Source organism: Nipponia nippon, unplaced genomic scaffold (assembly GCF_047370975.1).
Source record: "Nipponia nippon isolate SJK-2023a ecotype South Korea unplaced genomic scaffold, ASM4737097v1 scaffold_15, whole genome shotgun sequence".
NCBI lineage: Eukaryota > Metazoa > Chordata > Aves > Pelecaniformes > Threskiornithidae > Nipponia > Nipponia nippon.
In genome coordinates this window covers 3,810,861-3,828,048 of record NW_028262331.1, presented here as the reverse complement: position 1 = coordinate 3,828,048, position 17,188 = coordinate 3,810,861, and the positions used below count along the sequence as shown (strand labels likewise).

Sequence of the window (17,188 nt, the reverse complement as noted above, 5' to 3'; positions counted from 1 at the left end):
GCACTGGAGGTCTCTCATTAACCCCAAAGCGATTCCTGTCCATTTGCCCTGTGTTTAAATGCTTTCCCGAGCAATTTCTGGAACATGTAATCTGCAGGTATGTCTTCAGTTTTAACTTTCAGTAGGACAACTTTGGTGGATGTCAGTGATAGACATTAAAAGCTTGAGAGCAAAGTCTCGTTTCATACCTCTGTCCTGGCCAGAGTAGAAAATGTTTGTAATGAGGCTGTCAGTGCTGTGTTAGTTGATAGCCAATTGCATTATTAAAATGAGAGTATGGCCATTTTCCTTTCAAAAGAGGGAGCGTGTGTTTTGCCAAGCCCGCTATAGATGGTACAACAGCCCCCTAAAGAATTGTAATAATAATTAAAAAGAAATCAATCAGTCCCACTGGCTGCCTGGGGAGAATGCCAGCAAAGAACTGTGTCCCCTGCGTTCCCAAAGCAGAGCCGTGTAGATTTGCATGGCTTTGATGTTGCTTTTCCTTGCCCCTCTCGGCATCCCCTCGGTTCCCACCAGCACAGCCCTCGGGACCGATAGCTGCAAAACCCCCCCGAGCTTGCGGCTCTGGTGGAAGGCGATGGCCGAGGGTCTCTTTCTGGCCGAGACTACCAGCAAAACCAGCATCTGTGCACCAGCGTTCCCCGAATCCCTCGCCCTGTAATGGAAGTGTAACTGAATTAGCCGTCCTGTGCCCCAGCTGTTTGTACGGCATGTTTATGAAGTATGTTTGATCACTGCAGAATTTCTCCTGCTTTGTAAATGCAACCAGCAGCTGTTAGAAACTCATGTGTAGAGGTTAGCAAGGCATTCCTACTGCAGAATAGTAATTTATTTGTGAATTTCCTTTTAAAAACAAACCCAAATAAACCTGAGGTCTGACTAAAGCTCTGGGATAAGAACATGTCAGGTGAACATTTCTTTTAGCAAGCTTCTGTGAGTACCGTGGCATGAGAAGCTCTTGATTCCACTCTAAAGAGAAGTGGAAGCAATTCCTGTTGCATTGTTTTTCTTAGGAAGCTGCTGCTGTTGGTAAATTACATGTAGCAAAGAATTTATTGGTAATACACCATACTTTAAAAGTGCTTCTTCTCTCTCCTGTTCTCCATTGCTGTAAGAAGTAGGTTTTGAGATTGATTTCTCTTGGAGACAGAATATCTCCTATTGCACAGTCGTTAATTATTGGAAATTAAAATATTAGTTGAGGTAGGATGCAGGGTTAGTGCTGCAGTTGTAAAGAAGGATTTCTTCATTTTAGGATGAAAACAGTCTTCCCCTTCTATCTCAAACTGGAAACAAGGAACACAATTTCTCTTTATACCACATACAAATGATGTATCATTCTATTAAGAGAATAACAGATTTAAAGTATTTTATTGCTAGTTAAATCTAATTCATGGCACTCAATGCAGATTTCAAGGATCAAGGGATTTAGATTATTCTGCATTATCAGCTTTAGGCTGTCATTTCTTGGTGTGTTTAAGTGCACTCTGTGGTCAAAAAAGCTTTATGGGCAAAGGTCCACATAGCTGTTCCTGCCCTAAGGCAACTGGCTTGCTTCTGGCCACCTGGCACGTGCACTGCCGTGCCGTAGATCAGGGAACCTGCCAGAAAAGGTATAAGGTTAGTTTTCAGTCCTCAACAGTCCCCTGGTTTTGCTCTCCAGATGGCCACACAAGCTCTAGTACTGGCACAAGGGAAAGGTTGACCAGTTCTTTCAAAAGAGCTCACCTTTCTTTCCAAAGGCTTCTGTGGATGCGGTTGTAGCGTTTGCCTGGTTCCATAATTGCAATGGAAAAAGAAAGATCTCAAGTACAGGAAGGGAATAGAGCAAAATAAAAGTCCTTTGGTTTTGTGGTTATTTAAATGCTTTTCTCAAGACGCCTTTCTCCTGCCCTGAGCCCTGGGTCTAGGTGCTTCATCCTTCTGGGAAATGAGAGCAGCCCTCCTCCCTGCTGGAGCCGAGTTGTGATTGAAGCTCTCAGATGGACGGCACGGGTGCGGAACGTCCTGGAAAACTGCACAGAAAGGGAAAAGCAGAACTGCTCTTCTTTCAAATGTGGACTTTCGTGAGTGCTAGGAGAGATTACTGGCTGTTTGTATAACAGCAGCTAGGATTGTTCTAGGTGTATTTTAGTTGCATTGAGGTAAAACCAATCTTGTAGCAGTGTCGCTCCTGATGTTGCAGTGCTGCAAAGCTATTGACCGGTCTCTGTACCTCTGGGATCTCGTGTCTAATTCAGGACTGACCAGGATGAATACAAATCCATCCTAATTGGCTAGCTAAGTTAATAAGGTTTTCCTGCAACTTGCTGCACGATGGCAAACCGATCCATGTCATGCATTGTATGAGCAGCGAGGCTGCAGCCAAGAGGGGATGATGTACTCTTTCGGTCCGCTCCGTTAACCTGCAAAGTTTTCAAACAGTCAGAGCTGGTTAAGTGAAATGAAAGAGAAAGGGGACAAAGCTGCTGTTAACTGACTGGGTACCTCATTACTTTACCCTGTGAGTGTGCATGTGCAGGTAAAAAGTCACTTGTGGTTTCAGAAACGTAACTGTGAACCACCTTCCAGCTTTTAGAAATGTAACTGTGAACCACATTCCAGCTTTTAGAAATAATTTTAGGTGCAACTCAATAACATGTTAATAAGCCATTACCTAATCAAGCTGGTGGAAATGATGCAGCTGCAATTTTCTCTTCCAAATTTTTAATTTTTTTTTTTCACAATAACATGGGAATAGTTGTACCAGTCCAGACCAGCTGTCTTTTTAGTATATTATTGAGTCTTTGGTTGTGATCAATAGCACATATATAGGGGAAAAAAAGAAAAGAACAGGCAAGATTATGGTGATCGTTCCTTGGTATACCCTATCAACGGGAAAGCTGAGGCCTTTCTAAACCAGAGGAGTTATCTTTAACAGTACTTATATTAGTATTCTTCCAGGACTTTGTCCAATCCTGTTTTGAAATTACATAAACTCTGAGCTCCCATAGCCTCCTGTCATAAAATCCCAGTCTTTACTTAAGTTTTGTGCATGAAATATCTCCTTTGATTTGAATTTTGCAGCTGTCGGTCTTATTTGATGCCACCTGGTCAGTCTTCTAAGAGAGAAGGTGATTCGGTTTTTCCCTTTTCCATGCTACTCGTGGTGCTAGGTCTCTTCTGTATCCCACATCAGTTGTTTCTCTTCCAGTATGTTTAATGTTTTACTGTAAAATGACCAGCTTCGTCCTTTTGACAATTCTTTTTGAAGCTCTCTGTGCTTTTCCCAGTAATAACCTTTTATGTTACAGGGATGCAGTAAACTTACAAGAACTAAAACGTGTTTACTGGTTAAGAGGTTCTGATCTCTACTGTCACTGGGGATTTGTAAGCAGTTATATCTAAACAAAATCTCTGCTCTAATGCCCACTGAATCAAGTGGGAGTCCTTCTGTTGACTTTGGTCAGGAGTCTAAATCAAACCACACTAAAAGCATTTTGCAGAAATACAGCTTAAAGTGGAAGTGGCTATAAAACAAAAGTGTCCTTGACTTATTTTATCATTCATTTCCGAACGGTAAGAAATGCAAAAGCAGAGTTTAAACATTGGCAGACAAGCTTGTTTTCTGGGTTCTGCTCCTAAGTGCCAGCAATCTAATGCTGTCTTAGGCAATAATTCTAATAATAATAATGCCTTTTGTATGGCACTGCCATGGAAAGCAAACTCTGCCCCAGCCTCCTGTTGCTGCCCCCTCTTTTTGGCCGCCAAGTAATGAACCAGATTGTGGAACTGACCCAGGTGTCAAGATTTTGTTTTTTTTTTTAATTGATGGGGAGAGGTGGTGTCTGCTCCTCCTCAAATGTTCTCATGTGTAAATTTTAATCCCCCAATCAAACATGCTGTGTAGCCACAGAAGACATTCTGCTAGCAAATACGCTATTTATGTCCTTGCAGAAGATGTTCATCGGGGTTGGCTATCCCCTGGTCTCCCAGAACCAGCTCGCTGCAGGGTCAGGCAAGTGCCGGTTTAGGCACAAGGGAAGCGGAGGACTGTAAGCTGTAGGCTGGAACCGTTCCTTTGGATTGCTGCCGGCAGCACTGTGTTACGAAGCACATCTCTAGGAACACAGTAACTGGTTTATTGATGTTCAGCTTGCCCAAATCCCTTTAAAACAACGGTAATGTAATCACTGTAATTCCCAAAGTGAAAAGAAGAAGGTGGGTTTGGGGTTTTCCTCTTTTCTTTTTAAATTATGTTTTCTGTGTACAGCTGTTCAAAATTTAATCTGGTAGCAAGTTAGCTCCTGCTCCAAGTAAATTTGCTGGACATCCAGAGAGACTGAACAGCACAGTAAAATGCTAGCTTTTCCACTGTACGCTTAGATAAAAAATTTTGAAGTACAACATGATAGAATTGGACCTCAGTGGATGTGGAAAACGTTTGTGAAATAATAACTGTAAATAACCTTCTACTTAATTGCTTTAGCAATAAGCAAGATATGAACGGCTTAATCTTTAAATGCCCCTTCAATTGACATAATATTGGAAATTAATAAAAAAAAATGAAAAATTTGAGTGCTGTTTTAGATCTTGGCTTTTAATTCAAAGCCATTTTTTCTTTGCCTTTGCAATGCTGATCGTATCAGGAAACCAAGACTGATTTCAAACCTTGGAACATTATAGCGGTATTTGTGAGGCCTAAGTGAGAGGTGCATCATTACTACTCTTCAGGGAGCGCTGGTATGCTATGGGCCATAGAAGTGAGGACCATAGAGTGATCAGTTTTATAGAAAATCTGGCTTAGGTCTGTAGAAAGTAGGCTGGAGACATTGTTTGTCTTTCCTTTAAGTTTATGTGGGAGGCAGTATATATTATGGCAGGGTTCCCGTTCTCTGGAGTGCATTGTGCCTGGTCATTTCTGGGTCTCTCCCTGTCTTCTGGGTACGAGCAGTAACACTGCTGGCGGCAGGCACGTGCCTGTCAGCCCACCAGTAGCATTGCCAGAGTCAGCGGTTGACAGCTCACTGGTTATAGTCACCTCTCACCGGTGGTGATCAAACTGTCCTATATCCTCTGAACAGCCCTTAAAACGGGCTCTGCAGAAGACCAGAATGACAGTAGTTTATGTCTTATAGCTATGGTTTTACTTCCACTGCTGGAGATGCAGCAGTACTTGCAGATGGATTTGTTGAGTTGAATGTTTCATGGTTTGATTTGTATTTGAATGATTTTGTCTGTAAGCCTACTCGTGTAAGGAACTGCCACGGCCATTGGACCCTAGTCTCTGCCAGTCTGCGGGCGACAGTACTCATGTGTAAGGCTTGCTTCCCTTTTTAGCCTTCACTTTTGTTAGAGTTATTTCTTGTAGCTGTTGTCTAGGCAGTTGGGACTGAAGAGGAATATCTATCCATCCCTGTGCAGCAATGCACAGAGTGAAATATCTCTATCCATAACATCACATACTCATTGCTGTACGGAGCAATAATATTCTGTGCTATATATGGCAGTTTTGACAACAATTACTTATGTTTGACCACAGTGGTTGCTCTTTGCCCAACACAGTTCCTCTCAAAGCTCAGGTGGCGTTAGTGTGTTTTTGGACTGGTTTTCTGGCTATTCTTATCTGATTTTCTGTTTCCAAGGAGTGGATTTCCCAGCACTTCCCACTGAAGCAATTATTCTTCTTGGCTAAGGTGAACAAACCAAGCCTTCAGGATATCCTTTGCTGGGAATATAAGGGCTAACTCTTAGAAGAATCTGGTTTCTGCAGTGAGGAAAAGGGGTGGAATTATCAGTACTGAATTCTTCCTGGGGCTGCATCTTGTGTATTGTTGAGTCAGTCGTGAACTTGCCGGGAAAGCTGTGTTCAGGCCCTGTCTGTCTTCAAAAGCGTGTTTTTGTAACCGGGTTCTGACCCTGTCACAGCAAATGGAATTGAGTGGTATCGTACAGCAGCCGCCTTCTCAATGTAAATGTGTATGTCAGCTGTGTGTGTGTATAGTCATCCTAAACATGTTGTTTATATTTTATATCAGTTTGCTCTAAGGAAAAAGCTGGCACCTCATGGTGCAACATGCTCCCTATGGAGAAGACAAGATTGGAGCTTGAATACTGATGAGTGGCATCTGCAGTGAGGGAAAGGCAATCTAGAGTGTCCTGCCAAACAGAGAGATAGTAGAGAAATTCAATCAGCGTGAGTAGTTAGGTCCACACCTTTTAAAGCACTGCTTTTCTCCTCATTAATCTGCTGAGGACACAAGCACACAAGAATGAGGCATTTGTGAAATTCTCTATTTCGTCTTGTACCGTGGTCAATTCTGGGAGAGCATTTCAGGCCACGTCCAAGCCAAACATTTGTATACTTAAGTCCAATCGATTGGTTGTGTTCTCAAGCCTTTTTTTTTTTTTTTAAATGCTCCTGTGTTCGAAGCTGTCAGTATATGACAGCTTTGCATGCCATACGGAACTGATGGTGTGTTTCAAAGCTCCTTACACTTGTCAGAAACTTCTAGTCTGCATGGTAGTCTGAAACCCAGTGATCTTGTGTTTTGCACTTGGCAAAATGCAGTAACATGATCCATCTGTTGGCTGTTAAATTAGAAATGAAGAAAAACAACGTCCGTGCGGAGAGTGATGTAACAGCGTACCTATAGTAGAGTTTGTGTTAACGATGATTTGAAGGGTGATATTTTTGTACAAGCAATTGTATTGTAAGAATTCATCTCCATCAACGGATGAATGTTTTAAATCACATTGCTGAGATTTCCCAGGGCCTTGGATTGCCCCATAGCAGATATCACTTTTACCTTGGTCACATCACCATGTCGTGCCTGAACTATCAGGTGCAGTGGTTAAGTAGCATGAAAGGATCTTTGTTCTTGCTTGGCTTGTATGGTGTTGCAAGAAAAAAATCGCTTTTAATTGTGATCGTAGACGGTCAAAAATACCTTTAGCATAGATATGGTCCTGTAAACAGGACACTGCTGAGGCTGGAAGACCTGCGTGGGTTCAAGATTTCTGTAGTTCATCCTGGGCAGGTCACTTCCCTGCGTCTTAATTTCCTTCGCCCTGAAGTAGAAATTAATGATGTTTAACTTCCTTTCTAAATTGTCCCAAGCCTCACTGTGATTAAATGTGCTGTGTATGTGTGTGCTGAGTGGTAGTATTATAGCATAAAACTATAATGAAAATGAAAATTAAAAAAAAAACAACATTGCAAAAACATGTCTTTGAAACAGAGGGGCTGGTCGGGCTGTTGGGAGAGTCTTTATTCACCATTGCAAGTAGATGGCAGCTGGTCCCATGAGCAGCCTGAGAGACATGTGCATTCATGACCAAAAGTCCCTGGAGTAGCAGTGGCTCGAACAAATCCCAGCAGGGCAGTGTCTCATGCAGAAAGAGCAGGATTGTGCTTGTACACACCCATAAATTATCCTATCCAGAGCCAGCTGGGTGTTTAGGTGTTCTCATTGTTTGGAAATTTGTTGTTGGGAAAATATTAACAACCTCACAGCACATAGTTCTTTGCTGTGTCTAAGTGGATTGCCAGTGCCTTGAGGCAGAGGCTGTCTGGGTTGGCCTTCCACAGAGCCAAACACATTGTCAACACTCAATTAGACGTGTATATACAGTTTCATGCTGACTCAGAGCTCAAAGGTAGCCACTATTTTTTTTCTTGTCGAGCATCCCTGCATAGAGCGAGCGAGCTATTTTTACCAGAACCTGAACTCTTCTAGCATTATTCCTGATAGGAGAAAATAAACCCTGTGTGCTTGCAGTCAAAACTGAAAGAAGGGATCTTTTCTTTGAAATGCCTGTGATCCTCTCAAGCTTCCAGTAACAGAGGACATGCAGCCTCTGCATGTGCCTCCCTGTCAGTGCCTCTCTTCCTTCTCAGTTATGCTACGTGGACGACCCGCTGGCAGGAGAAGCCCCTCTCTGAGATACAAAGGGTTGATCAGTCCACGCAAGAGAAGAGCAAGTGAGACAGAGGCGACGGTGTCTTTGCAATCAAGGGATGGAAAGCTGATGGGTCAGAGCCATTTCAGGGAACAGTTGTAGAGTCAAGCTGGTAAATTTTTGTTTGGAGGGAAAGAAGAGAAAAATTAGAGCAATGAAGTCCAGTTCCAGCAGGCAGGAGCTTTTTCTGACTGTTAAATATAAAGTCTGCAGTGCCTCCCTCTCCCCTCATCTCCTGTGCTTCCACTGTCTGGGGGTTTACTTTTCCACGGGGTACGCAGACAGCTCATGAGAGGGGAAAGTGTGGGCTGAACAGCAGCTCCCTGGCCGTAATCCCTGAAAGGTGACTGAAGCTGCAGTACATGAAGTAGGCAGTAGAGGCTGGGGAGGATGCTTTCCTTCTCTGGTGGGTGTTTGGGTGGGAAGTGTAAGATTTTGTGGTTGTTTTTTTTTTATGCTGCGCATTTTTGTAATTCCAGCCATGCACAGAAAAAGTCAGGCAGTGCTGGCTGCGAAGGTGCTTGTGCACCTGTACAGGGTGGGACAGGCATTCAGAGGCAGAAATAGACACCCAGCCGTCCTGTTTGGGCAATTACACTCTTCCTGCATTGTCACCACAATCGGCATTTCAGCGGCTAAGCCACAAAGGGAGGCATAAAGACAAATGGGATCGCCTTTTGAAAATACCTGTACTTAAAAGAACCTCCCTCCTGGGATGGCATTCATTATGTGTCTGTTTATTCATCCTTTGCTCACATGATAATTTGCTCCTGCAGAAATGTATCTCGGCTCCACCCAGTGCTGGGACTGAGCCACTTCTGCTGGCACTGCCGCAGATCGTTTACCAAGAGAAATTAGCTGTGCAGCATCCATCATGGCGACTGACATAGCTATACTGCCCACCGCTGCTCCAAACGCGATTGCTACCTTTTCAGTAGTTCATCCCCAATCCCAATGGATTCCTAACTCTGCCCTGGCTTGCCCTGTGCATCTTCTCAAGAGCTGGTAATATTCTGACATGGCTTTAAGTGTAAATGGGAAGAAGAGCAGTTGATTTGGAAGAGGCAAATGAAATGCCAGCCTCTGTCACAGCGCTCTCCCAATATAAAAGATTTGTGGCAGTGGGTTGAGCCGAAACCGCAGCTGCTGTGGTGTCACTTGGATATTCATTGGGGAGTGGGTGAGTGCAAGGAGCAGAAAATGCTGGGGAAGAGGGGAGAGGAGCCAGATAGGAAGAGGCTGGCACAAGTGCCAGGCTCCTTTACTGGAATGCATCCCTCTGCGTTATGCTGCACCCATCTTTCTCTACAAATTAATCATTTTGTGCTGCCCCTCTCTCCATCTGAATGTGCTGGCAGTTTTCTGTCTTCCGGAGATGATCTCTCCTTCATGGTGTTTAGTTGTCACAGAACCTCAGCTCCTGGTCTAGAGTACCTCGGGTTTCCATCCCACCTGGTAACGTGCCCTGGATTCATCCACCTCTATGCTGCCAACCCAGTCTGTTGTTCAGGAGTCTTGTCTGTCATTTGCAGGAGTAATTGCAAAAATTGATTCATAGGAAACGCCTGTAACAGGCAGATCCTTTTGACAGACCACACAGCCATCATACTCTGCATTTATTTGAGTCAATCAATGCTCTGATGCATATTTGGGTCATAAATACTCTGATATAAATTGCATTTATTATTATGACAGCTGTGTTTCATTACCTATTATTTATTAGGTTCTGTTGTCCTTTCATTTTACACCTTGTGGAGCTGTCAAGTCAGCTGCTTACTGGTGACAAAGCTCACAGCTCAGTTCAGAATCTTCCAAAAATAAATTCTTTGAAGGGATTTGAGTAACAGCAGGACGTATGTTTTTGGAAAAGCATTGGACGATCTTTTTTTCGTTTTTTTTTTTTTATTGGAAAGAGGAGGTTTGTGCTTTTTGCCTGCTTTTGCCCAAATTCCAGAATTAGACTTTGCGTTTATGATCCAGAGGTCATTGAAGCTGATAATCCCACTGATTAATGTGAATTTTGGATCACACCCTCCGTGTCTTAAAGTTGAATTAATCAGGTTATTCGATATTTGAAATGGTGGGATGCTGACTTGAATGTTTCTAATTTTCCCTTGGAAGCTTTTTTTGCTTCATGTCTTTTTACATCATAAAAATGGCAGAATATGTGATCCTGAGATGAATGAATTTCAGTGTCCTTCCAAGGGTAAGGTCAAATTGTAATGGGCACGCTGCTCTGTACGAGTCAGAGTCATTTTCTGCTTCTCATTCCCAATAAACAATCACATATCCTTTGTGCCAGGTTGCTGCACCAGCTTTGCAAGGTGCTGAGCACTTTGGTGTTAATTCAGGAAAGCACTTAATCATGGAATTGATGACTCTGAAGTGCTTAATATAAGCATGTGCTTAAGTGCCTTGTTGGACTGGGGCCAGTGCAGATGTACCCTTGCAGAGTAGAGATTTGTAAGCCACTTCTGGTCTACTAGAGCCAAGTTCACTGGAGATCAAGGGTTTCAGGACTGTGCTGCAGGGGTGGGCGAGCATGACAAGATGCCCCTGCGTGGGAAAGAGAGCATTTACCCAGGCAGTCCCTGTCCTGCGACTAAGCAGGGAGCCAGGGTCAGCAGAACGGTGGGGCTCTTGGGCTACACCAAGCATCGCGTTGCACCAACTGAGCAGGAGGTGGGAGCCTGCGTGAGCAGAGACCTGTGCCGGAGACATGCAACGGCCCTGCCTAGCAAAGCCGGGCTCTGCACCGGGAGGGTTGGTGCTACAGGGAAGGGGCAGCAGTGCTGCCTGATATTCCTAAAAGGTATCAGCCCCACAGGCTCCCACGGGGACTGGTTCCTTGGGGACAAAGTGCTAGGCTGGGTTTCAGACTAGCTGTGTAGTTTCTCTGTAAAACACAGGCAATGAGAACACTGCGTAAGTGCTCATAGTTGTATTCACCAGGTTTCGTTTGCACAAGGATTTGGGGATGGATGCAGGGACTGAGCCTTCTGTCTATCAATAGGTTTTATGTGCTAGCTTAACAGCAGCGGTGTTCATAGCATTACTATTGAAATATGCGATGTAATGTTGCATGTGCTTCTTTTCATGTCTTAACATTTCTGTTTTATCTCCATTTATTTTACTCTAAATGTAAAAAGAGTAAATCTGTAATTCTGATCAAATATCACAGTGCAAAATTGATATACACACAATCATATGGCTCACAAAATACAGATGCAAATGGATATGTATTATTTATAAAGCAGCTTTGACATCTTAATATACTAAAAAAGAAGAGACATTTAGATCATTTCATAGTTCAGCATTCTGCAAGCTTTTGAGCTATTGTGTATCATCATCCATGAAAAATTCATAATTTGGGTCTTACCCACTTTAATTTTCTGCGTGCATTCCAACCAAAGGGGTGTGTGTCCTCTGTTCGTGCCTTTTTTTTTCCTGTTCTATTCCCCCCACCCCGTTTTATACAATTAAAAGTAGATGGCTGGGGTTAGACCATGCCAAAAGCCCACCCTGCCTCCCAGGGACTGCCCAATAATTAATGACAGTCATAACTCCGTGCTTGAAGAGGGATCTCCAGGTATTCCAGTGTCCCACCCGAATCCTCCTGGGTTTGCTGAACCCAAGACAGTCCGTGAAAATCAAAAAGTTCATACTATACGGCAGTAAAATCGATGTAGTTGCTCTCATCCAAATTTCTAATGTGGACAGACAAAAGCCAGATATAAATCAGCTTAAAACCTGGCAATTTCTGCCAAGTTCCAAATTGATCGTGAATATGGTGCAAGTGTCTCGTTTCAGGTGTTTTCAGCAGTGCCACGGGCCAGGTTGTTTTGAGCTGGGCTGGACGGGTGAACTCTGGAGTCGAGGAGATTTTGCAGAGGTTATTCTATCAAGAGCCTCATTCCTACATGACAGAAGGTCGTGGGTTAATGCTTTGGGTTTTTGGGGGAAGGAAAGGAGAAAGGTGAACTTGTCTTTCAGGACTTTCCTGACCTGTTAGGGCTTTGTAGGTTAAAACTCTTTCTTTTAGTGAAATTGTTGCTCAGTGATGGGTTTAAATACAAGTTCAGTTTAGAGAAAGGATCTAATGAGGAGATGGGAGCTTTCTAACTACAGGGCTGGTGCCAGTAGGATGATAGTAGTGTTAACTGGTTTTCCTGACTGTTTCAAAGTTGCCTTAAAATACTGCTAGGAAGGATGAAAGAACTTCAGTTTCTATGGCCTGTTTCTCTCTGGTCTCTGCTGCAAGAGCCAACAAGGAGCCCTTGACTTGCTTTCTGTTTGCTTGAAACTCCCTCCAACCTCCACTTCACCTTCTCGGTGACATTTAGGCAGAAGCTCTTAATTTATTCCGTCCTGGTTTTGCCCGTTCCTAGATGCTGAGCTCTCAGCGGACTGTGAGGGGCTGGTGCTTTCAAATGTAGTACAAGTTCACTGGTCTGAAGTTTCTCTGGAAATGAAAAAATCTGTTTGATTAAGGAAACACTGACTTCCGAAAGACTATCAGACTGCACAACTTTGCAGGTCGGGGCTGCATAATGTCTAATTAAGTGGAACTGCTCTCTAGAGGATTTGGCTTGCAGAAAATTAGTTTTCACATTCTTGGCCTGATGTTTATGAAATGTTTCTTTCCTTTTTCTCTCCTTTGCAGTTTTCATCTGTAGTTTCATGGTTGCGGCGCCTATCTTTGGTTACCTTGGTGACCGTTTCAACAGAAAGATCATTCTCAGCTGTGGGATCTTCTTTTGGTCAGCTGTCACTTTTTCAAGCTCCTTCATCACTGAACAGGTAAGAGCTTTGCAAAAGCACTTTGCAGGATGTCCTGAAAAGATGGACAATACGTTCCTAAAAAAATCCCCACTCCCCATCACAGTGTGCTCAAGGGGAACGTGTACGTCTGGTGTGTATTTGACATAGAGCATGTTGCATTATCTGACCTTTTGTGGGTGAAGTGTGATCTGTGTAAATGTATTTTCTGAACTGTGAAAGCTGTTATTATTTGATCATCTACATTCATAAAAAAATAACAGGTGAAGCGTGTCTAAGCAAGAGTTCTGTTGACATGAAGGGTTTTGTTTTGAGGGAGATCCTAAACCAACTTTAAAAGGCTTTAAAAAAGCCTTGGGGAAAAAAAAAATCCATGGCTATATAGTGGTTCTCTTGTCTTCTGATATGTATCAGAAGCCATTGGAGTTTGTTGGGAAGTCTGCTCATGGTATGTGGAGTGACAAAATGCATCCAGCGGTGGCTTTACGCATGCGGTTTGATTCCTGTCCAACAAAGGCAGTGATGGTGGATGATAGCACAGAGATTAGACATAGTTTCATCACCTTTAATGCTAGTTGATGGATATGCCTGGGGAACTGATGATAGAGTTGTAAGGCTCACTTAATTTTGTCAAGCTATGCGCAGCATCGCTCACCTGCTTTCAGGACATCCACAGTACCCCATTTTGAGGACTCCTCATTGCATTAATTTTCTTGCCTGTCAGAGGCACTTGGAGGAAACAATGATCTGGCAGTTTCTGGGGAAAAATATCCTCTTGTTTAAATCATATTGTAGAGGAGGTTTAATTGCTGCAGGTGGCAACATTCCTGGAGAGAGAAATCACAGCTCCTGGCATCATCAGACCAATTTCCCCAAGGGAGGCAGGGGCATTGCTCATCCTTTCTGTCCAGCTGCGTTCCAGAGATTGCAGCATTGTGGTCACGCCTAAAGAATGACAACCAGGAACTAAACCTCTCCGCCCTGCTCCCTCCTGCCCACACACATGCTCTGCAGTTTCTAATAAAAGAGAATTTCCACCTAAAGTGGGCAGAGGCAGTCACGTGTCTGTCTGGCTTTCGTGTTGGATTGATTGTCACTGCATTTCTAAAGAAAAATGCATGTGGCCAAATGTAGAAGCCTTTAAGTCAGTAAATTGTTCTGGTTTGTAATTGGCCAGGAGGCATCCTTTTCAGAGAAAGAACATCTCCCATCTAAAATGAAGACTGTGTTTTGGTTTTCTGTTTTGTTTTTTCTTTGTTTGTTTGTTTTTAGTTTATCTTCATAACTTTCTGCAAAAGCAGCTGTGATCAGAGCCCAAAGAGGGAAGCGTTTTATGAAGGAACCGTTTACCTGCTTCTGAACACTTCTCATGTTACGAACATGCATTCATGCTCAGGTTCTCATTGCTCTCTCTGCGCTAGACCTACTCCCGTAGTTGCAAGTAGTGGAACACTGGAACTGGGCTGATGTAATCTAGGTTTTCAGAGTTGATTTTCAGTTGAAGGATTTAGGGCTTATTAGCTGACGTAGTTCATGGATTAATATATATGGTCATCAGTATACAGGAGCTCAGAGGGGAAGTGGCATATTTTTAGCCAAAGAAAGGGAGAATAGTGTTTATAAGGCTGGAATATGTTTGGAATCCAAACCCCAGTGTTTTGGAAGTCACAAGAGAGCCAAGATCAAAATAGCCTGACCTGTGTTAATTCCTCCTGGATTTGCATTAGTACTAACTCTGGACCCAAACTACAACCTTGGACACGATCTCCTAAATACTGAGAAAAATCCCCTGTCCTGATTTTACTGCGATCCTCAACTCTACCAGAAGACTTCTCTATTAAGCCAGAGGTCTCATGCCCAGCTCTTGTTATCTACTCCAAGAGATTATGGAAAATTTTGCCGCCGCTGTATGGATGTGCTCAACCCAGTGGCTGCAGCAGTTGAGCAAGGTCATAAGAATAATCCCAGCTTCACATAGTATCCCTGCCACTTTGGTATCCTTTTTGGAGGCCTGATCTGTAATTGGGAAGACGTGCCACGTTGAACAAGGTGAATTCCTGAAGTACTAATGAGAAAAAGGTCAGAGAAGAGCTGATGCAGATTTTTTTTCTTTATGCAGTGACTAACTAGGCATTTTTCCTCATCTTTGTCTTCTAGGATTCATTTGAGGAGCAAAACACTGGCTCTTCTCTTGGCATTTTTTCTTTCTTTCTTTTAAGATAGTATATGTGTTCGTCTGGGAGGAAGGCTAGGAGCTGAAATAGGAAAAACTCTTTGCTGGCACAAATAAAAGCAGTAGCGAGACTACTCTAAGTAGATAAGTACTCACATCCAAGTCAACATGAAAACACAGGGCTAGAAGGAGCAAGTTGGCACAGGCTGAGCCCATTGAAATACTGCACAGAAAACTCCTTTATGTGGTGACAGCAAAAATACTGAACTAGGCGAGAAACAATAGCCATTCAGTAGAAATAGCAAACTGTGTCTTCAGGGATTGCCTTTCTTCAAATTTTGACAGCGTCTAGTGCCTCATGTGTGCTATCACTGTGTAATTAAATAGCATACACATCCGCAGAGTTCAAATTTGGAGTGTAAATGGAAGGAGACAGCTTAACAAAGGCAGAAAGCAGCTACAGAGCTGGTGGACTCTGAAGGCACCCAGTTTGTAAAGGTTTTTGGCAGTGTGTTATTAATATTAGTACCTGGCTGAAATGTGGACACTTAAAGGAAAACAATCAAAATGCTATCATTTGAGTGAATATCTAGATTATTTGTAATTTATTGTGCAAACAAGCATACAGAAAAGGACATGTTAATTCTTATCTGTCAAGTTATTCAATAAAGAAATACCCATGTGGCAAGAAAAGGACATGGAGTGAGAAACTACCTCAGAGAGATGGATTTTGATCTGGAAAAAAGGATCGGAGCACAATGAAACTGCTCACCTAAGGTACTATCTAAAAGCTATTTCATGCTGTTCGAGTTAAAAAGACAGTGACTGAAAATTGGCAGATAAACCAGGGAATTGGATATATATGCCATGCAGACACGTAGTTGCTAGAGAGCACTGCATTAAGGTTTGTAACCACTTATTAAAATATCCTTAGTTATTGGTTACGAAATATCTTCAGGCTTTTAACATGGAATAATGACTGTCAAGTAAATGAAGAATGAATCTCTCATCTGCTGGTAGCTACTAAATAACTAAATAATAGGCTCTCACAGGAAAAAAAGAAAATTGGACAAAAATTTAAGGATCGTTCCAGAGTATATAGGGGGTGGTAGTTAGAGAAAACAACAATGCATGAACCCCATGCATAGCAAAACAGCAATAGGACAAATAGATACGTACATGTTTGGTTACTGTTTATGAGGTCTGAAATTACATTTAAAACAAATCAAAATAAGAAACCCAAATAAATCCATAACAGACTAATTCCATAAAGACACCTGCTTTCATGGATAAAAATAGGTAATGATAAATCTCACTAAGAAAATAATCAGAACTAATGAGACTGGGATAATATTGAAAAGGTCACTTTTTATTCTGTCAAATAATGCGATTTCACAATTTATGTTAGTGCAGAATTTCTCTATAGAAAAATAAGAAGTGAGTCCTCCTACACTTTGTCTCTGGTACTTGCACGTTTCTCCTCTATAACACTGTTTAGCACTTTCTAAAATAAAAGTTGCATTAAAAAAATCATTAACAAACTTGTTCATTAATCTAAAATTAAAGTGGGTACATATTTAGACATATCTCTAGATTAACTCCATTTATAGAAACTTCAATAAAGTATGTATATATCTTAATTTGTATTTTGTAAGTACAAACACCTGCTTAGAAATTACCTCCCTTTATGCATGCCTTTTAATCAGTTCTGCACCTGCGGGTACACAAATTTTGGTACTTTCACCTGCAAAACTCTTTCTTGTGTTGTTTCAGCTTTTGGCAAGCATTTGGAGAAAACAGTTTCTGGTTGTTGGTTCGTGCTCCATAATAAATCAACAAAACCGAAGTGAGCTGCTGTGCAGTGTAGGGCCCTATCACAGAGAAGTGCACTGAGCACACAGACTTGATGGAGTTTCTTTACCAAGATGCATTTCCATCCACACACAAAGCTAGATATATGTCTGCCTTCCTCTGTATCAATATAAACTCTGATTATTTAATAAGTAAGCAGTTTTTTCTCCAGATAGCATTTTGATGAGCGTAGTGCCTGCGTGCCTGGGTTGTGGCTGGTCATCTTGAGCTGTTTGATATTCCAGGACATCATTGGGAAGAGCCTGTAGTCCCGATTGCACCATTTCTCTCCTTCTGAACAGTTGCACATGAAGCAACTTGGTTATTGGGAGTGATCAGACCACGTGCCGAGAGTTTCTTTCTTGCTGCTTGGATATCCACAGCTGTTAGTCATAGTAATGGTTCTTACAGCTGACTCCTTTGGCCAGAAATTTGTTGTAG

At 42.5% G+C, this 17,188-nt stretch overlaps 1 protein-coding gene across 7 annotated transcripts in view; it reads left to right on the top strand.

Annotated features, from left to right (window-relative positions):
- Positions 1-17,188, top strand: part of SPNS2 (SPNS lysolipid transporter 2, sphingosine-1-phosphate) — a 183,973-nt gene that overhangs the window by 98,025 nt on the left and 68,760 nt on the right. For all 7 annotated transcript variants that reach the window (XM_087752200.1, XM_087752198.1, XM_087752201.1 and 4 more), the window contains one exon: positions 12,608-12,744. In XM_087752200.1, coding sequence (XP_087608326.1) covers positions 12,608-12,744 — 137 coding nt within the window. The remainder of the gene's footprint in view (positions 1-12,607; positions 12,745-17,188) is intronic.